Raw genomic sequence first — 24,816 nt, forward strand, 5'->3', positions numbered from 1 at the left:
AAGCAAATACAACAATTTGTTTAGAAAATTGCAAGGTTTGACATACTTCACTCTTAATTGTGTTGGTATAAAAGTTTTAAACCATCGTTATGGACAGTTAGGGTATAAAAACTTCACAGACAGATCTGCAAACTCCCCACATTGCTTAGATTACAAATAAAAAATAAAGATGTTTATAACTTGGGTAAAACACTGACAAGCAAATGGAATTTCTGGGTTGACAATGTCCATTTATGTAGAGTTAAGCAAGTGTAAGCACGATATATGATGTACTAGACTACCCTCTTTATGTTGATGAGTTTGATTTGAATAATGACCATAAGTTCTTAACAGTCTTGAAGCTGCTGAGCTGTATTAGTCCTGGTTCTTCAAGTGAGCTTCCATCCAGTTTTCAAGGCGTCAGCATGGGTGTGTTCTACTGCCGGGGGGGCGGGTTGTAAGGAGTGGTCAGTGGTGACAGAGGGGTCACCCTGGCTGACGGCAACTGTGGCCTGTTCCGGCAGGAGGCTTGGGTCTGTCAGAATGGCGGTGGTGGTACACAGGAGGCGGAGTGAACTCAGAACCACTGAGGGCACAACGGGAAAAAAAATCAACTTTTACATGTGAAATTTGAACAGAAAACAGTCATAACGAAGGAATGTTGAAGAAATGCGGTTTCAGATTTTTGTGGTAGCTATAACAGACTCACTGGGTCTCAGAGAGGGCAGGGAACAGTGCTGATCCAGCCAGGACAGAGTGGACCGGCACAGATCCTCAACACTGGCAGTGGACACCATTCCATTGTAAGACTCAAACAGGGGCTCAATGATGATGCTGAACTGAGCACTGAATTAAGGAAGAATGTGATGAACCACACATGATGAAAAATAAATTAAAGCAACAGTGAGGGGAAGAAGGAGGGGTTACTCCGAACCAACAATTCACAACTCAAGAGGCATTTTTTGAATGAATTTTTGCCACTCTGAACAAACTATGTCCAACAAAACATCAGATTTTTTATTTTAGGCTAAAAAATTGCACAAGGACACTGAGAATAGATCAAAAGATGATTGGAGTGGGCCTTCAGTGTGAAGATTACTACTGCTGTAATAAACTGCAAGGGTTACCCTCACTTGTGTTCATTAATCCCTTTTTTAAACTTAAATGTGTATTTTTTTCATCAGAATCTCTATTTTACACACATTTTTAAAGGTAAAACAATTTTTTGGTTATTTTTTATGAACGTTTTGCTCAATTAACCAGTTGTTTCACATATAAAACCAATGATTACAAAGTAATGTAACACATTGCATCATGTATGACTAAATCTGGTTGTTAATCTCCAGACTAAAATATGTTTTTATTCAAGAATAAAACTTCAGATTGAAAACATGATTGGATCTCTTCAAAGCCCAGACACGGACATTTCCATTTCATTAGAAACCAGACAAAAATAGCAGATTTCTTTCCAAGTACCAGAAGTTGCATAAAATTTGGTTTAATTGGTTCATTTATATTCAAGGCAAAAGGCTCAGAGACATATGAGGATTTGATATTCCTCTAAAGTCTGAAAAAAGTGATTAAACTGCAGACAACTATTGCATTCTCTCCATCCACACTCAGGGCTGCAGGAGAAGATGAATAAAAAAGAAATCTGATTATAGATTAAATCACATGTCAATTTTCACAAGTTTAAAACTAGTTTATGAATGTTCACATTAGAGGATACAATCCAGAACCTCCAGTTTTGCAGAGTCTGGGCCCGGACGTACTCTCTGAACTTCTGCCTCATGTAGTCGAAGCGCTGCCGTGTGATGGGAACGCCGGTGGCTGGAAGCTGCTGCTGGCAGGCACTGCAGGAAGAGAGCTGAGTCAACAGAGCAGAGCACAATTTTGACCTGGACTGAAGCAGAGGCAGCAAAGCAAAACAATCCAATTACTCTGAAGCTTTAAATTCCCACTCCAACCATCTTTTGATCTATTACCAAAGCATTCCCAGTGGTCTTTTTATTACGATTATGCCGTTTTTTGGCCAAAACCAAATAAACTTTCATTTTCTTGGACATAGTTTCTGCAGAACGGCAGGAATTCATTAGAAGTTGTGGACTGTTGGCGTAGAATAAGCCCGCCCCCTTCCCATCTTCTCTTTGTTTACACTTTCTGCCACTAGCTTACAGCCCCTCACAGCCTCAACCTCACATTACCAATGAAACAAAAAAAAGCGAGCAATACTGGAACTATCCAGGTGTACAGTTTTACTCCAGATTTCAGCTCAGACGTTCATGGATCTAGTGATCCACAAGAGGATCCATCAGAATGGAGTGGAGCAGGGAGCTTGTTGCCTGTTGTTGTAGCTTCTACATTACACTTAAAAGCCTTTTCTAATGGCATTTTCCCGATTGCTCACAACAATTTGAACAAAGAAAAATCCTCAGAAATCCAATCAAGTGCTCAATTTTCTTCATATACAGTAGGGCAAAAAAGCATTTAGTCAGCTATCAATTGTTCTCTATTAGAGACAAAATGAGAAAAAAAATAGAGAAAATCACATTGAATTGAATTTAAAAAATATTTGTAAATTATTGTGAAAAATAAGTATTTGGTCACCTACAAACAAGCAAGTTTTCCTGTAACTTCTTCTGCAAGAGCAAAAATACAGTCCCCCACTCGTTATCTGTATTAAAAGCACCTGTTGGAACTTGTTATCTATATTAAAGACACCTGTCTACAACCTCAAACAGTCACACCCCAAACTCCACTATGGCCAAGGCCAAAGAGCTGTCTAAGGACACCAGAAACCAAATTGTTGACCTGCACCAGGCTGGGAGGACTGAAAGTGATATAGGTAAGCAGCTTGGTGTGAAGAAATCAACTGTGGGAACAATTATTAGAAAATGGAAGACATAAAAGACTACTGATCATCTCAATCTATCTGGAGCTCCTTGCAAAACCTCACCCCGTGAGGTCAAAATGGACTCAACTCCATAGAAAATCTATGGAAGGAGTTGAAAGTCTGTGTTGCCGAGCGACAGCCCCAAAACATCACTGCTCTAGAGGAGATCTGCATGGAGGAATGGACCAAAACACCAACAACAGCTTGTGAAAACCTTTTGAAGACTTACAGAATTGCCAACAAAGAGTAAATAAAGTACTGAGATGAACTTTTGTTATTGACTAAATACTTATTTTCCACCATAATTTACAAATAAATTCTTTAAAAATCAGACAATGTGATTTTCTGGACTTTTTTCCTCATTTTGTCTCTCATAATTGAGGCAAATCTCTGATGAAAATTACAGGCCTCTCTCATCTTTATAAGTGGGAGAGCTTGGACAATTTCTGGCTGACTAAATACTTTGTTGCCCCTCTGCATGTCCTCCATAATCAGAAAAATGTCACAAGAGCATGTTAAAAACACCATTTTCATCTGAGTGGATCGTCAACTGAAATGAAGCAAGGACAAAGCTCTCACTTGATGGCAGAGTTCAGGTTCTGGATCTCCTCTCGGAGTCTCTGGGCCTCATCCTGCAGCTGGGCTCTCTCTTGTTGCATCTTGCTGATGTATTCGGCCGTCTTCTGCAGGGTGGTGGCTTTACTGATCTGAAGAGATATTGTAATATGTCAGTCACATGATGCTTTCTAAATGCTGTATCCAACATCTGCGGTGTGTGAACAGATCTCTGGTTTGGCTCCCTGATGCCCACCACCTGCACGTCTTTCACCTTTATGCTTGGCTGGGAGCTGAGGGTCGTGACGAGGCTGTGCAGGGTGTCAAATCCCAGTTTGATGTTGAAGCGTCTTTTCTGCTCCGCTGAGATGTGAGTGATCCTCCTGGTCTCTGTGTGCTGCAAACCGCAGAGCACAGAAACATGCATGTAAATCACAAATCCTAACTGGATTTACATAAAACCAAAAGGGTTCTAAATATTCAGTTTAACAGCAAAGACTTGGATGGAAGAAAATCACGTTTGTTGCTGTATTGTTAGAATGTTGTGCCCTACCTTACTTGCTTCTATCTTTCCATGTCCTGAGAAGGCCGACTGTGGAAACTCGGAATTGGAGGCTTTCTCTCCCGGATTCGGTGGAGATATTTGGCCAGAAAAACAAACTAAAAGAAACAAAAACCCTTTTTAGTATGCATTTCTATAAGTAGCTAAAAGCGTTTCTCAGATTCTTTAGGCTTAAAAAGACTAATATATTTATTTTGTTGATAAATAGTGTTTTGATTTCTGAAATTATTCACTCCAGTTGCTGCACAGTAAACATCTATGTTTCATAGAGCAGTCTCACTGTGAAGTGTGCAATTTACTGTTTACATTAACTTACCCAAACAGCTGCTGTAATTGTTTTTCTGTACTCATTAAAATGAATTCCTCCATATGCTTTGGTAGAGTGGAAAAATTAACTTTCCTCTCAAATGTGATAATAATTCAGCAGAAAAAATAGGGTCCATAGCTGAGATGTTTTGGAGTTTTAGCAACAAAATTGGGGCCTAGACGGCGTACCGTTCAAGCTGCTCCTGTCTGTGCTGTGTAGTTGAACAGGTGACAGTTTCTCCATCTTGGGAATGAGAAGGTGGGGTTCTCCATGGGTTAGCAGGGCAGACACCGCAGACCCTCTGGTGGTGCCCGCGTGAGGCGGAGTGTGGCCAAGGTTGGCACTTTGGCTATGCAGAGGAGACAGAGCTGCAGGCCAACCAGCTCCAGGCTCCATCTGTGACGAAACACCACCGATGTGGGAACCGATGCTCGCCTGCTGAGTAACAGAAAAAAAAAGTCAATTTCCTCTCAGTAAAATAGTAAAAAAGTAATTCAGTAATGAGCACAATGAAGGGGTCATATTTTAGTAGACATTTTCCATCCATCCAGTTCCTTGTCTCCCCCTCTGGCCATCAGCGGGATCCATCACCTGAGTACTAGCACTGCCTCTGCTGTCTCTGCCAGAAGCCCCACAGCCAGCTTTCATCTGTAGTCACTCCCAGCAGTATTTACTCAGAGCATGGAGCTCTGCTCAGTGCGAAGTCTTGTTTGTACCACTCTGCCTGCATCCCTGAGCATTCTCATCCTGACCTGATCTTCTGGTTCATCTGACTCTGATTATGGTGTTAAATTTCCGCCAAAAGTCACCCACAAGCATATATCAAACTCCAAGCGTGCAGTGAACGTTCCACAGACACAAATCTGTCTCCATGAGCACTCCTGTAGTCCTATGGGCTCGCGTAAAAACTGCTGCCCGAGTTTGTGTAAAAAAAACAACATGGAAATCTGCGTGTGATTGGCCACTTTCCTATTTGCACCACCCTGTTACCGTTGCTAGAGCAATACTGACTCCATAACCGAATCCATATAATTTGTTTTTCATTGTAAAAAAATAATAATTTAAAATGACTATTTCATATAATTATCATTTTGTAAACTAGAGAAACAGATACATTTTTGCGTTCCTAATAAAGTATTAAAGTTCACCATCACAATTTTTTTTATTTCAAACAACTTTCTCAGAAGTTTTTTAATTATAATTATGACATTTTTAACCAAAATCCCACAACCTAAATGTCTTAAAAACCCACGTTTCATGTTGATCTGAAGCCTCTGTTTCCAAAATCTCCTCTGAGGGGGCGTGGCTCTTGGAGCTGAGCTAAGAAGATTGACCAAGCAAAGCTAAAAAGCTAGCAAAGGTGGATTTAGTGGTTACAACCCATTTGATTTTTATTTATTTAATTTTTTATGCTCAAGTCACACCCAATGTTCAGAAAATGTTTCCCTTCTAGTGTTTGTGCTTTGCCAAAAAATTCAATAAGGTTTTACAGCTACATGAATTGACTGTTAGCTATTATTCTATTAGCTTACTTCTAAAAAAAAAATCACATTTGTTGCTGATTTACTATACAAATGGCTCAACAACTTAATTTTTAGAGCTGGCTTACCAAAGAACTGGTGGATGTTGACCTCTGACCTTTGCTTGTCAACAGATTTGTTTTAAATCCAAGTGTTGGTTTTCCTGAAAGCAAATAAGCATTGTTGTCTGCTTAGTGAGTGTTTTAAAGTATTACTTTACTTTTTCAGAGTCTCTTATGGGAGACTGGAAGTGACTCACGTTCGTGTGCAGTTGAAGACAGCAGCTTAGCGAGGCAGCTAGTGGGCATGGGGGCCGTGGGCTGGGATCCTGGCAGCACGGCCGAGGCTGCAGCTGTCCTCACTCCTCCTGTCTTTTGCTTGTGCTTCCCTCTGACCCCTGAAACGGTCATCTGCTCTGGGACTGAGAAGCAGTGGGCTGTTGTGGCCGCAGGAAGTGGTGCATGGAGAAGCTCAGGCGTGCCAGCTGAGTAACTGTGAGAGTGGGTGTTCGAGCCCCTGGCTTGAGAGTAACCCTGAACCTGGTGCTGTGAGGCCTGAGAGCCCATGGTGGAGGCGGTGTGAGTGATGACAGAGGATGTGGCAGTAGTTGATGGGTGGTAGCCAAACTTGAGGCATGGCAGTGGATGCAGAAAGGGAATGCTTGCAGAGGCCGGCTGATCAGTGTTTGCAGTGAATGATATAGTAACAGGTGCATTGTGGTACGATGGATGACTGTATGGCATAGCTCCTGACACAATGGTGGATGCATGGTATTCGATGCAATCCGGGCTCGGCCTGGTCTGGTCTGACCCGGTGTTGGATGTCGAAGACTGGGACAGATTATTAGACGTCAAAGCGGGCTGGAAAATAGACATTTTACAGATTTAAAAACAGAGACATAACTGGAAAAATCTGAAGTAATTCGTCTGATAACATGTAGTTAGAGCGCATGCTAACGCCAGTGCAACCTGAGCCAGCTGGGTATCGATAAGCAGCTGAGGAGTTGTTGGCACAGTGGGGGGACCAGGAACAAACGTGCTGGGTGAGCTCTCAAAATAGCTGTAGTCTGCAAAAGCAGCCTGCTGGCTGGACTGACCCCGATAGTTTGTGAAGATATCTGTGAAAACAACACATTACATGTCGTCAGACTTTGAAGGAACGGACAGAACTGACAGACAACATTAAAATCACAAGACAGACACAAATCAGGAATTTATCAAACCTGAAAATAGTGAAAACTAATATTTTTCAAGGACATACATACATATGTGTAAAACGATTAAAGTCCCTCTATGATCTTTGTTTGATGTATTTTTAAACCATTCCTTGTGGTCTTTTCATTATGATTATGCTGTTTTTAACTAAAATCCAAAAACCTGTCATCTTCGAGGACAGAGTTTCCACAGGAGTTCATTAGAAATTCACATCGAAATTGTGGACGGGACTGTTGGTCTGCCCCCATTTCCCATCATCCCTTTGTTTACACTCTCTCCCACTAGCCCGTCACTACCCCAGCCAAACATTACCAGCAGAATGAAACAACAATGGCAATCAACATTGTAGCTGTCCAGCGGTACAGTTCTAAACCAGATATCAGCTCAGATGAGAAAAATGAAGACGTTCATGAATCTATTTGTCTACAGGTGGAGACATCAGAATGGAGCGGAGCAAGGAGCTTATCGCCCTTTTTTTCTATCAGCCTTGTTCATCTTCTCCAGATTCACAACGATTTGAACAAAGAAATACTCAGAAATGCATTTCTAAGTTTAATTTTCTCAATATATGTCCTCCATCATCAGAAAAACTTGTTAAAAACACCATTATTTTCTAAGTGAGTCTATAATAATAGTAACGTTATCATAACAGTCACAGGGTTATAGCTGTGACTGTACAACCAAAAATTAAAAAAAGCATTACATTGTAGAAAACAAAGCTAAATTTCAGAAAACAAAAAACAAAAGTGAAAAAAACATTTAGGAAAACAAAAGTAATTCTCAGTAAAAAAAATGTAATGTATGTTAGGTCCCTGCAGCCTCATAACCCGGTAAATGATAAAATGGGTTTAGAAAATGGATGGAAAATGAAATGTTAGAAAAATGAAATACAATGAGAAACTGGGAAAAAAAAGGTATTATGGGTCATCACTGACTGGATGATGATATCCAGTATCACTTCATGTCAAATAACCTTCAATTGAAATGATGGAAAAATGTCTAGTTATTGACTAATGACTATTTGTCACTGTCGGTTCCATTTGCCTGCACTGAGTTTGAAAGAAAGGCTTTTGCATTTGCTCTCCCCTCCACATGCTACAGATGGAATGGAAACTTTCAGAACTCCCGTTAAATGAGTTTAAATCCAAGTTGAAAGCATGAGAGAAATTTTGTTTTATTTGTAACTGTTTTTAAATGAAATGTTGTATTCATTAACATGTTTTTTGTCACCTCTTGGCCAGGATTCCCTTGTAAAAGGGATTTCTTAATCTCAGTGGGACTTCCTGGTTTAATAAAGGTTAATAAATCATAAAAATAAAAAATGTCATTATCCAATAATGGACGTCCTATAATGTCTGTCTTTTACGATTTCTCTTTGTGTTTCGTATTTTTACATTTCATTTTGTTTTCTGGAAATTAATTTTGTTTTCTGAAATGTTTTTTAAGTTTTGGTTTCTGGAACTTTTGTTTTTGAAAATGTAAAACTGTATTTTTAGTATTTGTTTTGTTTTTTAATTGCTGTTGTAATCTTTAAAATGCGTCAAGTGATTTGTCTGTGATATGCACTTAAGGGCCACCGTACAGAACACCCTAAAGATATTGCTTGATAATATTAGAAAAGAAAGAAAATCAGGCATTTGTAGCTCCTGTTTCTACATGAATGATAGAAACTCATAAAATACATCAACTTTTGATCAAATTACTGCACAGAAAAAGGGAGAATGTTTGAGGATTTACCCAGATGAGCAACTCTTTGAAAATAAAAAACAGCTCAAGGCAAAATACTATTTTAGCACCAGGAGAGGCCAGTTTTTTTCAACATTCTTGTATGTTTTCATTTAGTTGAAACACTCAGTTTGAAAACTAGGTGGAATTAAGTGGATCGATTTCAGTTATTAGTTTGCTCTCTGGTGAGCGAGCATCAGGCTTCCCAGAAGCTTCAGAAAACACTTCAATATCAAATACAGAATTGAGTGCACACAAAAGTGTACCAAAGTACAGCGTTGTTTAAAAGTATTTTGGTATTAACAATGTGAAGAATTTCTCAAAAATGCCCTTTCATGTGCAACACTCTGATCTGGATTCCTAAACATTCTGAGAAAAGTCCTTAAATGTATTTAAGAACAGTCTGGAGGTCATTTGAGAGGTACAGCCTCTCAAGCAGCACTGATCAATGTCAGTCCAGCAGGTTCTGAAGGAGAACCTAACCTTCAGAACCTGCTGGACTGATGTTGATCGTGTTAAGGGTTGAAAAGTTACAGTGAATTAAAGATTTTGTGTTTAAGTGTCACCGCTGATGCTTCGGGTGTTAAAGGGTTAAAAAAAAAACCTTCACTGTAAATGTTTTTAAATGAGACAGAACATTCTCATTTAAATAAATTCAGTTGGTCAAATTAGCACGAAAAGGCTAAGCCAGCTACTGGATATTTCAAAATAAAAGACTAAACCACACATTGAAAATGTCAAACAGGTTTAAGTGTCCATAAATTAAGCGTCAAATCCTGAAAATAAAATCATGCAGCTGACTGTGGCAGGCAGACCTCTGGGATTAAAAACATTTCTTCACATCTGTAGTGACTGAATTTGATAAACAGTCTGCACAAAACAAAGCCTCCTTACACAGTTGGCAAGAGCTTCAGAACCCAGTACAGCACCTCAGCTGAAAATACACACCAGAACAACAAGTTTTCCTCTTCAGGAGACAACACTTGTTGTTTCTATTTGAAGGTAGCAAAATATATATTAGTTATATTACCCTGGCAGAAGTTAATTTACTTCTCGGGTAAAAAAAGCTAAAGAGTCATACAGCTAATGACAGCTCTGTGAGAACAAACAGCTCTGCATCTCTCACAGCCATCAAAAAGGGAGCACAATTAACTTTTAATTTTGTTGTTTCAGCATGTCTGAGTATATAGTGTCCATATTTTATTAAGTGTATCTGTGTTACTTTGATTTTTCTGATGATTTAGTATCTCTGCTCCGAGTTCCACCAGCAAGGAAAGTTTCTACCAGAAAAATGAAATCATCTTGATTGAATTGAACTGAATTGGATTGAATTGAATCTGATTTGATATCAGAACAGTGCGGAACAGGCTGCCCGCCTGCTCCAAATTGTGCAAGAGAATCTGGCCACAGAGAAAAAATATGGTGCTCGAAATCATTAGCCGGAAGTCCTCTACCGGAACTCCCCGTTTTAAGCTTTCTACCTTTTTTTCCTTTTGATATTCCGTAACTCCATGTGATCAACTAATTCACATAGAAAAAGTTCCATTGTAAACAGGTGTAGTTTTACAAATTTGAACATGTGTTATTATTGACTTGACAGAAAAAAAACGATTAACGTTCTCTTTTATTTTAAGCTCATCTTTCACACTAAACTGCCAGATAGTTACAGTTTATTTGCACTTAAAAGTTTAAAAGCTGGTAGTTCTGAAATATTTTTTAAAATATACATTTTTGAAAGGGATTCCTAAAGTTTAGGAAATTTCCAGCTAAGGAGGCAAAAGTTTTCACTTCTAGCTACAGATTTTGGGCACCATTTTGTATGTGACCAGAGGCCCCTCAAATTGTGACCCATTGTCCCAGGCAGGCTAGATTTCTGAACACAAACACTAATAAAACGCGTTTAGACAAAAAACTAAACAAAACCAACAAAAAAGCTGTCAGGAGTCAGAACTCTGTCTCTCCTCTAGTCACCGGCGAAAGCCATCCCAGGACTAGTGACTCACTGTATCTCCCAGCTGCCTCAGCGTGTATCCCCGGATGCTGTTCACCTGAATCCCTTTGATAATCATCCACCTGAGTCTTAAGAGGTGCACCAAACCTCACTCAGTGCGAAGTATTGTTTGTGCCGAATTGCCTGCATTACTGAGCGCTACTATTCTGACCTGACATTCTGTTTTCCTGACCGGTTCTGCTCTGACTCTGTCTGTCTGCCGCCTGCCCTGACCCACGCCTAAACTACAATATCCAAAGTCCCTGAAACTTCTATGCTCGCGATTGACATCTCCCTGCACGACCCTCCCTTAACCTAAAGTTTTGTGTCCGACTCCTGCTCTGTCAACTCATATGTCCAATAAACCTGCTGCATATGGACCCAGCCGTCTGCCTTCCTGTTTGTAACACGTGTTGCAAAAACAATAAAATTTAGGTCAATTCAAGTGTTAGCTAAGAATACCTCCAAATATTTCTACATGCATTTGACAACAATAACAAAAATATGTATTTTAAAGGTGGCAAATATAAAACAGCCCTGTTTACATCTGTTACCAAGTAATACATTGATGTAACTGATTGCTAATCCTTAGAATTTGCCACTTTGATCATCATGGGATGTGCAGTCAATTATAAAAGCATAAGTTTGCTTCTCCTGAACCTTCAGTTATATGTTAACCAGAAAACCTTATACTTTTCAAATAACCTGGAGCTTAGCCTGGAATACTGCTAAATCGTTCTGCTATGCAGACTATTAGAGAATTTCATAAGAAAAATTCTCCATTGTTGCTCAAAGTGAACAGCTTCACATGGAAAACTAAACCAAAGGTTCCTTCTTTTACTCCAAAACTGGTTAACACGCATTAAGCACAAGTGCAGCTGAGAGGGAAAGGAATGAAGGCTATTCAATGCTTAACCAAGATGAGGTAAAAAGTTATTTTTTTCAGAAATAAAACTAAAATTTGGAAAGCAAATGGAATGTGGGCGGAGCATACCTGGGATATCCATGAAGTCATCCAGGTTGGGCTGTAGAGGAGTCAGGCCTGGCTGGATCATGTCTGCATTGCTGGTGTAAGCTAAACACAGAGAAGGCACACAGTTTGAATTCATGCTTCAAAGAAAATCTCCAAATTTGGAACATCGCATGGATGCATTGAAACATTTAAACAAACTTCAACGAACAGGAAACGATCAATTAATGTGGCAGCAGACGCCTGAAAAAGATCACTCTCAGAGAAAATTAAACAAAACACAACTGATAATTTGCTTTAAAAAGGGCCTCAATTAAAAGTATAAACTAATACTAATACTAATAAAGAAAGTAAAGCAACACCACATAAGAGGATGTCAACTTTTCCTAAGGATGTGAACAACATCATCCAGAAGTGAACAACAAACTTCTGTTAAAGCTACTAAAGAAAGATTTAGAAGCCACTGACCCAAAGGAAGTGTTCCTGTTTAGGGTATTCACAACCTGTTGTTCACTTCTTAGTATTTTTTTTTCTAAAATGAATTTAATTGCTTATTAATTTTATCTCATTTGTTTTTTATTTGAATTTCTTATAAATTTACTTTTTTTTCTTTTTTTGCAGCTGTAACTTTTTCTATCATGTCCTTATATTTTATCATATGTTATAATTCAGACATGAGGAATTCCGAATTTTAAAAACTAAAAGAAGGGCTTCAAAATCCTGTTTAATGAGAAAGACAGAACCAAATCATTTTGAACATTTAAAGATAAACTTTGATGGGAGAGCTTAGAAAACTGCAGCTCGGCACAGAATTATAATAGAAATGATTTGTCATCCAAACAACTTTTTGAAGTTTCTGAGACAACTCTGTTTCCAGCTTCACCTTCACCTCTCTGCATTATTTGAAATCATTAGTTTCTCCAACTAAGACTTAAAAACACAGTTAGAGCCCAGAAGAGTTGACTACCCACTATTGTGCCGCTCGCTGCTCCAAGGACATGGTTTCTGTGTCATGGTGAACAGGGTGTCAGAGATGTCAGACAGAAGGCAGTCCAAGTCAAACATATGTGCCTCCACTGGGGCGGCCTCTGGCTCCTGGTAAATCTGACTCGTTCTTCTGTCCAGCTTGGACTGGCAGATCTGACCCTAAGAAATAACAAAGCAAAAACACCTCAAGGGACTTGTGGGGAGACAAAATCTGTGCCTATTTTGGCCATGAGAGGGCGCCATACACAAACAGGTGCATCTGAAGTGGATCACATTGATGCTGTTTGACTACTATAAATAGTAGACCTTAGATCTAGATTTTTTTTTTTATATTTATTTTTTTTATAAAATGCAAATGAAACAATTACATTTTTCTGTAAGTATTTTCGATTCAATACTTATTAAATAAATGAAATAAAAAAAACTCACAGAAAATGCAGCTCTTCAACCTCTCTCTCGCCTTTTCACTGGGATATTCCTTGCTGTCTTTTCCCTTCCCCATAAACCTGGAGCCCTTCTTATAGGGAAGTCCAGATTGAGCCGGAAATTGTTTTGATTACGTCTGAGCAGACGACATCCCCTCTTGGAAGATTGCTGTGTTTGCATGCACGTGTGTGTGTGTAGCTGCATATTGAAAAAGTCATTTTGACGTATTGTTCAAAAACACAAGCCCCTACCAGGTTATCATTATGTGTCTTTATTTTGATGTCTCACTGTTTCAATAAAAGAGGCAGCCTTTTGTCCGTGACCTAATTCTGGTTTAGTCACACACATGTGGGCAAACAGGAAGACCTGAGGTCCCAGCCACAACCGGTTGCTGTTCAGCCTGGAAATAAACCTGTGAGCTTTAACATTTCTTACTTAGAAAAAGAGAGCATTTGCTTTTTGCTAAGGATCACAGAATAAAATACAAAAAGCTGAGAAAATGTGTTCTCATAAGAGGAAACATGATGGAGGCAAACATTGGTTTAACGCCCAAACTCCATGGAGATTTTCCCCTCTTAAAATAAAAGGTCTTTTTTTTGTTTTAGTTCAGCTTGTTTTTTTTTTTTTTATGGATCACATGTATAACTTAAATCTAAAATTAAAAAAATGTTTACATAATGCCTCCAATTAAAAATAAAAAAAACATCTCAAACATAAAATAAATGCTAAAACTAAGAAGTTGAAAGAAAAAATCTGTCATTCCCTGCGAATTTGATAAGTACAACAACAAATATTAATTTGATTAACTAATTTCTGAGAGCCCTATCTCATTAGCAAGATCCAACCCCCCCTTAAAAACCCATTATGTGGTCTATTCATTGATATATATTACTGGATTGGCACTTTCCTTTTTGCTGCTATAGACAGAGACGTGCAGGCGCCATGGCTATGCATTGAGTCATGGCAGCAGAACGATGCTGTTTCAGTGGAGGACAGGCCGACGTCAACCACAAAAATCAGGCTAGCTCCCTCATTTCTTAACGGATGTTTTGAAAAAACATGGCTCGAATTAAAGCTTAAATGATTGACCCTATGGTATATTTAAATATTTATTATCTATAATGATTAATCTGTAAATAGAGCAAGAATTGCACATTCTATTGTTACAGGTAAGGCAATGCTGACAAATTAACAGTTTCTAAATATCTGTGATTTTTTACCACATTTTCAAATGAAACTACAACTTTTATTATTTTTGGATTACATACATTGTAAATTCATCTCAATTGCATTTAAAATTTACCTTCAAATAGACGATTTTATAGTACTTTGAGAGTAAGGCAGTAAATGGGGTGGCAGGTTAAAGTTTTGGGCCACAGTTCCCTCCCTGACAATAGCTCTGTGGGGTTTTTATGTCACTGAGCAGAAAGTGAACGTTGTATATTCTAGCTGGGCTTCCTCTGGTCAGGATGACCAAGAAAGAAGCTCCAAAGTGACGACATGTATTTCGAAAATTGTGTGCGAACTCACTTACACTTTCTTTACAAAAAAAAAAAGTGCGACCAACAACAAGATTTATGCTCTCAAAGTACGTGCTACTTTGCTAGCACAGCAATGAGCATTGTGCATCTTGGCTGCACATATTAGGTGTTTCCCACATGAATTTCCATAAGTTTTTGTGCTGGTTGAACGTAAATAGGTTCGAATAACATCTGCCATGTTTTACAACATCAAACTAATTAAAACATACATCGAAGAACCAAACTAGCATGCTACTCGCGAGTTGCTAGCATCCACTTTAGCATACAGTTCATGGTTACCAGCCTGATCTCTGTCTATTGAATTGCGATTCCTGTCCTGTGATGATTCCTCTCCATCGGATTATTTTGTGGTCAACGTTTTTGAAGTCGATTACAAAACATTGCGTCCCTTTTTGTGGTTCTTTTCGCACTTAATCAGACCTCCTCCATTCATCACTCAGGAAGACTCAATGCATAGTAATGTCACAAGTCTGTCACGCTGTCACTGGATTTCCAATCCATTATCATCGGGTATGTCTTCTACCTTGTAGTTCATCATCTTTCCACTAGGGGCAGGTTTTTCATGGTCATTTCAAAATGGCTGCCTCCATAAAATCTCAAAAACACTTTTGGAGGGAAAAAGTTTAGCTAATTTTCCCAACTTTATGGTAGGAATGGCTGAAATATTGTTCATCTTTTTTATGAATGACAACCTGCTGTATTGAAAAAAATTCAACATTTGTTAAGAATTAGTTTTTATAAGACATTTACATCAAATCTGAGATTCTGGGTTGAAAATTTGCTTTTTTTCCCCCCCACTGCATCTTAAACTAACATTGTAGTGAGCAAAAACGTATCCCAACCATCTATATCTCATAAAAATTATATTGCAAAAATGTTTTGTGGATTTATTCAAGAAAAAAAAACATTTCATAAAAAATTCTCGAATTTCTTGTTAATTATTTTATGTACTGAGCTTTGCGAGGTTAAACTGAATCTTTGTACTTTTCTATCTATCCATCCATCCATCCATCCATCCATCCATCCATCCATCCATCCATCCATCCATCCATCCATCCATCCATCCATCCATCCATCTATCTATCTATCTATCTATCTATCTATCTATCTATCTATCTATCTATCTATCTATCTATCTATCTATCTATCCATCCATATAAGACACATACAGAAAAAACTACTGGATTCCTCAGTTTACACCAATTTACACATTATGTTCAAAAAGACCTTGTAAATCCACCTCAAGAAATTAGAATAATGAATTAGAATAAATTTTAAGGAAAAAAAAAATATTCAAAACTCAATCAAGCTCAGACAAACTGTAAACAACTGCTTGTAAAGTGAAAAGAAACAGCAGACAAACGGTGGGCAGCAGGCTAACCCAGCGTCAGATTCTGAGGTTAATGCGATCATAAATGCAGTGCTTCCCCTGTCCCCTCCCTCCTTTCTTTTGTTCTACCTCTTTTGGCGTCACTGTAAAACTCGCTGCTACTTTGCTGCTCATCTCAGCTGGAAATAGGTCAGATTTGAATGAATGGCATTAAATTTTGCTGCTACTTACATTGAATAAAGATAAAAACGTGAACAGATGTATTGTTGCTGTTGGTAATAAATGTGTGTCAATTACCTACAAATATCAGGCTGTGACGCACTCACTCTGGTGAGCACACGTTTTCGTTTTTTTCCCTGTCTTCTCTTATCCCTCCTGGCACACCAAAAAAGGCTTCGCATACACACTAAAAATAGTCTCAGAGAGGACTTTGATATTGACTACAACTGCCTTCAGATGCAGAGAGTGTTCGAGGTCACCAACCCACACTGGTTGTGGACTGGGTCAATGGGCCGACTTCAGCTTTCTAAAGTCAGGATCAATATCAGCCCTGGAGAGTTTCCAAAACCTACAGAAAGACACCCCGAAACACGTCTGAGAAAAGATTTCACCTACTTCATGTAGCATTGAAAGAATATCATCCTTCTTTTTCTGGAGCTGCAAGACAAAAAATAAAAACAGAAATCAAAGCTTTTTAGCTATGAACAAACCATTTAGGAATAGCAGATCTTTAATCGGTTTTAACAGAATCAAAGATGAGATATTTGCTTTAAATACTTTGATTAACTGGAATGAAATGATTGACCTAACAACGTGTGTGTGTTTAGCATCGTTTGACCTTTATTTACTGGCTAAAATAAAGAAAAATCCAATATATTAGACTGAGGTCAAGCACACTTTACCACGACAAAACAATTCTGTCTTGGCGTACCACATGGATCTGTACTTGGACCGATACTTTTTACGTATAATGTTAAACAATTCTGTAGAAAATTATTTTTCTGTGGTGAAGAAACTTAATATATCTATGATGGCAAACGTTTTTCATTTAAATCATTTCTCAAAGACATAAAAGTCTTTTCCACACCTTTTCTCATTCAGAGATCTTAATTCTCCAAGTATGTTTATAGTTTTTATGAGTGATGCTGCTGCTGATGTCTATTACCTAAAAAGTCTCTGTTTTTTTTTTTCCTACAGCAGATGTTTTATTGTTTTGTCTTTGTTTCTTTTCTCTCATGTCAGACCCCAACTAGTCAAGGGCAGACATCTGTTCTCACTGATTCAGGTTCAAATGAAGTCAACTTTTGGATTTTCTTACCAACTTTTGTTAGCCACGCCCACGATACTAATATGTTCACATTGTATGTCATATTGTTTCCTTCAGCTTGAGCTGCAATAAATGTTCAAAGTATTCAGGTCAAAAATATGCAAGTAACAGGGAAACACCAGTTGTCCAAGCTTGCCACACTGATTACGCCGTTCAAAATCTAAAAACTTTATTTGCAACATTTTTCCCAAGTAGCTTCCCAGTGATGTTTGAGAAGTTAAGAGGCAATAAATCAAAATCCTTCGGAGAAGTTTAGAATTGTAGCAGGTACTAAAGGTGATTCAAGATTCCAGCCTCTTCTAGATGTCAAAGTTCAACAAAACTTTGGTTGTCGATGTACGCTGCTAGCGTCTTAGTGTGACGATTGCTCGAACAAAAGCTGTCTTCTCTCATATTGTGCGAAAATGTAAAAGTCAACTAAATTCATACTGTATAACACAATGGCTGCCAAGCAGTAGGTCCTGTGCCCATCAAGTAATAGATACAAATTTCCCAAAGGAAATGATTTTATTAGTGGATTTTGAAGTATTTTTAGCCCCATAAGAGATTTTGGCTCCATTCATTCACTTACTGTGACGTGACCATTTTTTCTTTTTTTTTTTTTTTTTTTTTGGGGGATCTTTTACTAAGCTCCAAGTTCATTTTTACCGAGTACTAGGTATGTGCAAATTTTGATGAGTTTTTAAGTATGTGGCAGAGCTAAATGTTTGCACAGAAATAAGGAGAATTGGGAAAACATTTGCAGTCCAGGACTCCTGCAGCAGGACACAAAAAAATGCTACAGCTCCTCTCAGCTCATTTTCTTGCTGAGAACAACTAGTGGAAGGTACGAATCTCCAAATCAGAGGTTTCTAAAAACTGTTGCTTTCCAAAAGATTTTAGCAATGATTTCAAGTTTTCTCATTTTTTTTCTTTAGAAGGCAAATCATAATCAGGTTTAAGGTCCACCATTGTATATTCTTGTCTTTTTGCTTATTACAAAAAATATATCATACACACACTTAAAAAATAAAAATAAAATAATAGATTTCTCAAGCAAATGAAATTTAAAGAAAACTATTCTAATAGGGTGTTTGCACTTCATGAAACTTTGAAGGACCAGTTTCCTTTGAAGACTTTGAATCCACTGATCTTTTAAGGTCTTTCGATGTGTACAGTTGATGTTGCGTCCTTTCCTATAATTCTCTCTTGTGTGAAACACATTTTAAAGCAAATAAAAGCTGTTTTTGACAAATATCTCTGGCATGCAATAAATAAAAGCCTTTCAGCAATGACCAAAGTGCTTTTCATGGCAAGATGATGGTCAACCCCAACCCTTACCAAAGGAGGAGCTGCTTTTACTCAACCTGTGTGTCGAGTCTCTGCAACACCCTTATTTAATCTCAAACATGCATGAATTTGTAAAAGTGGAAAGACAAAAATATGTTATCCCTCACTTGGATTTTGTAGGTGGCATCACACATGAGACAGATTTAAGGTCCGAAAATGAGAGTTGCACAAAAACCTAAATAACTATTCATCAATCCCTCCATGCTGAATGTGGGCTGTGTCTATAAACGAGTTCTTACCCTCTTCTTGTAATAAATCCTCCACTTGTGGTACTCTTTGATCACCACTTCAATCCTCCTCTTCCAGTAGCTGCCCTCCAATATGATTGCCTGTTTCAGGGTCAATCAAAGGTTAAGAAACCCTACAAAAACAAGAGCTTATTCAGGAAAATCACTCACTTCAGGCTTCCGGTGAGCCTCGGCCTCTGAGCCCTCCAGCGGGGTGACAAACCCACACACCAAGTTCTTCCTTCTCTCCACATCTGAGCACATAAGACAGAGAAAACACCAAATGCACGGCTGCGATCATGATTTTATATTTGATTTCTTCATCTCATAATCAGCAGCAGAAAGCGTAGAGCTGTGGACGCACATTGAATGAACCACGCTCTCCAGATTGCATTGTTTAAACGGATCTTGTCCCTCCAAAGCAAACGAAGCCCCTTGAAAGACTTCCATTTGGGAGACACTATCTTACCACTGTGGGAAGAAAAAAAAGAGGAGAAAGGTCAAATAGAGCCGTAAATAGACTAAACAGGAAAGAAAATCCTGGAAACCTGTCCTGGTTTTGACTAATGGCAACTCATCAATGTACACCACCGCACTGTTTGCCTGCTTTTCTAAACCCCTGCTTGCCTGCTTAGCGCTGATGTGAGAGCTCCTAATGTAAAGTACTTGGCGAGTTGCTAGGAAGCCGTGTTGCTGCATGACATTAAAAAGGAAAACTACATATTAGTAAAAAGAGAAAAAAAATAAGTTACTCATCTCCACTGCTTTAAAGACCCACTCTGATGAAAATTGTGTTTTTAACATGTTTTTGTGCAGTTTTTCTGATGTTGAAAGACGTGTTGAAAAAATAAAGCTTAAAATTGCATTTCTGAGTATTTATTTATTCAAATACTTGTGACTTTGCAGTAGATGAAAAAACTGTGTTTGATAAAGATAGCAGAAGAACACACGAATAGAGAGCTCTCAGTGATGGAGAGGGGAAAGGGGGCGGGATTGTTCAGAGCCAATGGTCTCCCCAACAACTCAGAGGAGAAATCTAATAAACTACAATTGCTCTTCAGAAAGAAAAATACACATTTTTTTTTACTAAAAACAGCACTGACATTATAAAAAGTTCGCTGGGAACAATTTTAAAAGATGATCGGAGTGGCACTTTTGACAAACTCTGGACAGGAGAGCAGTAACAAACAGTTCCATCTTTTATCAGAACTATATTACATTTTTGAGCTTTTAATGTATTTGTAAAAGAGACACATGTTGGCACAGTTATTTTATGTTCTGGAAACAACCCTAACATGACATACTTTTTGTTTCTCTCAGTTTTACTTTAATCTTTCCGTTCCTGCCAAACAGAATCAAAGTCCAGCTGTTACTGAGGATTTTCCAGGCTGTTGTGTAAGAGGTTGACAACACATCCACGGCCTTATCAGTCATTCATGAAGGGAGACTCAACATACATATACTTTTATTAGTACTTTTGGTGACTGTTTTTTTTTTTTTGTAAAACCCCTTTATTTTACACTTTCAAATTGTGCCTCTTCATGAAGATGCATTTGTGGGACGAGTACCAGAGATGACTGTCTAACCCTAACCCCAACCCTATTATATGGGTTTCATTGTATTATATGTTTGGGTTTATCGGAAACATGGAAAAAATATCAGTTAAAATGTTTATTTGTTGCCTAAGTAGGAGCTACAACAGCTTGGCTCCTCCTCCTCTGGTCGCACACTGCTGTAGATTCATCCCATTCTTCAACCGGCATTATTGGAAGTTAGTCAATGTGTTTGTCAATCTGGCACAGAAAGCATGTCTGATCTCACAAGGGTTAAGTAGGATGAAATTCAAGACAACTAGCTAGCTATTCTGTCCTCCCAAATTCAGGAGGAAATCTCTGACGAATTGGTTCTACAGGGACCAACGGCCCACTGCGATCATCTTTTGATCTATTGCAAAAGCATTCCCAGTGGTCTTTAAATTATTACTATGTCATTTTTAGCCAATATCAAAAATCCTTTGCTGCTTTTTAGTAAGCAGTTTCTGCAGAACGGCAGGAGTTCAAGAGAAATTCACCTCTGAGTTCTGGCCGGAAAGTAAGCCTGCACTCATTTCCCATCATCCCTTTGTTTACACTCTCTCATACTAGCCTACAGACCCTCACAACCCAGGGTTAGCATTAGTGGTGCAACAAAAATGGCGAGAAATATTGGAACCATCCAGTAGGGGTGTAGGAAAAACAAAATCAATTCACCAACACATCACAATATTTCATTTGGCAATACTTGTATTGATTTAAAATGCTGACAAGATGATATTTAGTTAATTATTTATGAGCGTCATTTATTTTTACTTTCCACCTTAAACTTTAGTTGGCAGCACAGCACACAGAGCCGTTTTAACCCTTGAACACATTTATAAAAAGCTGCACCATCACTTTTGCCAGGTAATTTTTACCCGATATAATATACCCAATGAAAAGTATTTCTCATAAAAATGTCTTCAAAATATGACAACACATGACAAATTAGAGTTTTTTTCTTCTATTTTAACTGTATACATGACAAAATAGAAAATAAAAACAGAAGAAGATCCTTAAATATGCTTGAAATTTACTAAATAATTAAGAATTTGAGAAAAAAAATCCTAAAAAACAAAAAATAATAATGATACTGGAGACTTGGCCTTTGGTTCACCCATTCCTGGGACATTTGAGACTTTACCCAGAGACCCATGACACTCAGAAAAATGCAATATGTTGAAAATCATGTAAATAATTTTCTCGGGTGAAAGTCACTTGACGATAGTGCACTAGGGTTAAGTAGCTCTACACCGCAACCAAAACACCAAGATCTCACTGAACCAGCTAGGGTTAAATACATAGTCATTAAATAAAATAACTTTACCATTTTATTACAATGAATAATGTATCAATATTGAAGTAGAGTTTTTTTCTAAGTGGTTCTTTTAATAAGAAAAGTGAAAAATTGTTCTGTCTTGGGACATATCGCGATACATATTGTATCTTGAGACACGTATTGGGATATATATCGTATCGTTAGACTATTGCCAGTGCACACCCCTACTATCTAGTCGTACAGATGTGAGTAAAATTCCAGCTCAGACCAGGAAAACAATCGTACCTGGATCTATTTGTGGATCCATCAGAATCATGGACTGTAGAAACAAGGATATACATATATGATCAGAATGGAGCAGAACAGGGAGCTTGAGACCTGCTGTTAGTAGTTTCCACATAACAACTACAAGCTTTTTCAAACAATTTTTTTTATCTGGTCCTGATTTATCACAATTTGAATAAAGAAATCATCAGAAACATTGTTTTAATCTTACTGTATTTTTTAATAAATGTCTCCCATCATGGGAAAAAAGCTACAAGATGATGCTAAAAACCCAGTTTTCAAATATAAAGATTAAAGTGTGTTTTCAGGGTTTTTAGCACGTTGATGTGGCTTTTTTCTGATAAAAAAAAAGCAGGAGAGAGTGTAAATAAAGGGGTGGTGGGCTCAGGTGAATTTCTGATGAACTCCTACCACTCTACAGAAACTGTGTCCTACAAAATGACACAGTTTTTAAAAAAATGTTTTGGCTAAAAACGGCATAATCATGATTAAAAGATCGCCGAGAACACAGAATGGATCAAAAGATGTTTGAGGTGGGACTTTAAGTCCCAGACTGTGGAGAAATAGTACAGCCACTGGCTGCAGTATCTAATTTCACTGACTTTGCATGGAGATTGCCTTCAATGATGAGAATCCAGATCAGTTAAATGCCTGTTCTTGAAGCTGACCCCCAGTGACCTCTGCAGCAGGGCCCATGATCACAGCTGCCAGTCAGTCAGGCAGAAGCTCATCAGCTGTTTGACTTGGCAAAGACCTTTTTAAAGGAACAAGGCTCATACAGATCCACCTCTCAAATGCATGTTCCTAACTAATGTGGCAGCGTTTTAAAATCAGCTGCATAGGATTATTGATGATCGTCTAGATCAGGGGTGTCAAACTCAATCACAAAAGGGGCCAAAATCCAAAACACACCTTAGGTCGCGGGCTGAACAGGATAAACGTTTATTGAACACACTAAAACAAAATTTTCAAAACTTTTAAACCGTTTAACATAATTATGAACTAGATATGTAGCATTACCTGCGATAATAATAGTGTGAATGCTGTAAGCTGAACTTGGCCTCTGAAGATGCTGAAATTGATAGCTAAAAACTCTGAAGTTAATAGCTGAAAACGCCGAAGCTGATAGCCAGCTAAAATATTAGCTAAATCCCAAATTAGCCTAAAAAACCTAAGATTAGCCAAAACAGCTAGCATGTAAGTGAAAAATATCCTTAAAAACTGAAAAAAACTTAATTAGCCAAAACAGCTAGCATGTAAAGATTACTGCAACTCCAAAACAGCCTAAAAAAAACTAAAAAGAAAAGTCTAAAACAGCTAACATCTAGCTAAAATATTAGCTAAATCCAAAATTAGCCTAAAAAACAAACAAACAAACAAAAACCTAAGATTAGCCAAAACAGCTAGCATGTAGCTGAAAAATAACTAAACTTCAAAATATCCTTAAAAAAATGAAAAAACCTGAATTAGCCAAAACATCTAGCATGTAAATATTACTCCAACTCCAAAACAGCCAAAAAAACTAAAAAGAAAAGCCTTAAACAGCTAACATCTAGCTGAAATATTAGCTAAGCTCCAAAATAGCCTAAAACAACCATAGTAAATGATAAAATAGTCCAAAATACTAGCAGAATTCCAATTTTTTAAAAGTTAAAACGGTAACTTTTTAACATAAGAATAATAAAAATGCAGGCATATTATCCCAGAATAAATCTACTTAAACCTTAAATAACTTTCAATATTTTACTCTCCATAAAAATATATTTTATCAAAATGTATATAAGTTAGAAATGAGCACAGATGGCATTGGGCCATTAATAAATAAAATAATCTGGAGGGCCGGGTATAATTACCCGTCGGGCCGGATCCGGCCCCCGAGCCTTGACTTTAACACATGTGGTCTAGATACTTACTTATTTGCTGGAGTTTATTGTTAAATGCATGTGAACTTCTGAGACAGCAGGAACCCACCTGTAAGCCAGGGACATGCACTCAAACAGGCGGGTCAGGGTGGGGTCGATGCTCAGGCTCCCGGAGCTGCGGGGCCCGTACCGGTACGTGTGGCACCCCGTCCCGTTGACGGTGTCGAAGTCGTACCTCAGGGAGCCGCCGCTCCTCCTCCTGCGCGCCGCCGAGTCGCTGTGCGGCGACGACACCATAAAGTGTCCGCTGTGGATCACCTGGCTGCGGGACAGAGCGCCGGCCGCGCCGCCCGCACCGGCGGGGCGTGCGGGGACCCCGTCCGGCTCAGACTCTGAACCCGACGAGTCCTGCAGCGGGGCCCGTCCGGCCGAACAGCCTTGCTCTTTGCTCGCCATGGCGCGCGCTGCCGGTCCGGATGAACTTTCTCCTTTACGCACTCCCCCCCTGTCCTCCCCGTTTGGAAACTCTCCCTCCAGGGAGCCGCTGTGGAGCAGAGCAGGAGCCTCTTCTGTCACACAGCGAGGGGGCAAACTATCACCGTGTCAGCGCCCTGTGGTGGTAAAGTCCTCAGTGAAAGCCCCTACAGGGGTAATAATTAATAGACTGTTCTGCATGGGGGTTTTACATCTGAAAAAACTACAAACTTTTTGTTTTCAGTCTTTAAGTTGTATTTTTTTCCCTTTAAGATGCACTAATGGATCTGTACAATATAAATAAAAAATAAAGTGCAGACAATACAAAGCTGAGTTCCTAGCCTGCTCTCTGCCCTCTTAGAAAGGATGGAACTGTTGTGACATCCAGAGTTCATCCAGTCTGGTCTGACAGTCAGCTGGGTGTGTCCTTGTTTAGTTCTCACAAAAATATGTCAAAGCA

The 24,816-nt window shown here is 38.6% G+C and overlaps 1 protein-coding gene across 3 annotated transcripts; it reads right to left on the bottom strand.

The window, feature by feature from the left end:
• Positions 1-24,555, bottom strand: LOC112138997 (carbohydrate-responsive element-binding protein). 3 transcript variants are annotated; one of them, XM_024261695.2, is made up of 17 exons: positions 23,992-24,555; positions 19,247-19,353; positions 19,054-19,136; positions 18,895-18,984; positions 16,615-16,656; positions 12,687-12,861; positions 11,740-11,820; positions 6,785-6,933; positions 6,076-6,676; positions 5,906-5,979; positions 4,485-4,731; positions 3,981-4,087; positions 3,702-3,824; positions 3,452-3,579; positions 1,709-1,832; positions 689-818; positions 1-565 (listed from the first exon to the last, which is right to left on the bottom strand). In XM_024261695.2, the coding sequence occupies exons 1-17, from the start codon at positions 24,336-24,338 to the stop codon at positions 369-371; spliced, it is 2,805 nt and encodes a 934-aa protein (XP_024117463.1). In that variant the 5' UTR covers positions 24,339-24,555; the 3' UTR covers positions 1-368. The 3 variants fall into 3 exon arrangements, with proteins under 3 accessions (XP_024117463.1, XP_024117462.1, XP_024117465.1); XM_024261694.2 differs by having other exon boundaries at positions 4,485-4,734; positions 23,992-24,554; XM_024261697.2 differs by having other exon boundaries at positions 4,485-4,734; positions 19,054-19,173; positions 23,992-24,125.
• Between the last annotated feature and the right edge of the window lie 261 nt (positions 24,556-24,816).

The sequence above is a fragment of the Oryzias melastigma genome, linkage group LG14, assembly GCF_002922805.2.
Source record: "Oryzias melastigma strain HK-1 linkage group LG14, ASM292280v2, whole genome shotgun sequence".
In the NCBI taxonomy this organism is placed as follows: domain Eukaryota; kingdom Metazoa; phylum Chordata; class Actinopteri; order Beloniformes; family Adrianichthyidae; genus Oryzias; species Oryzias melastigma.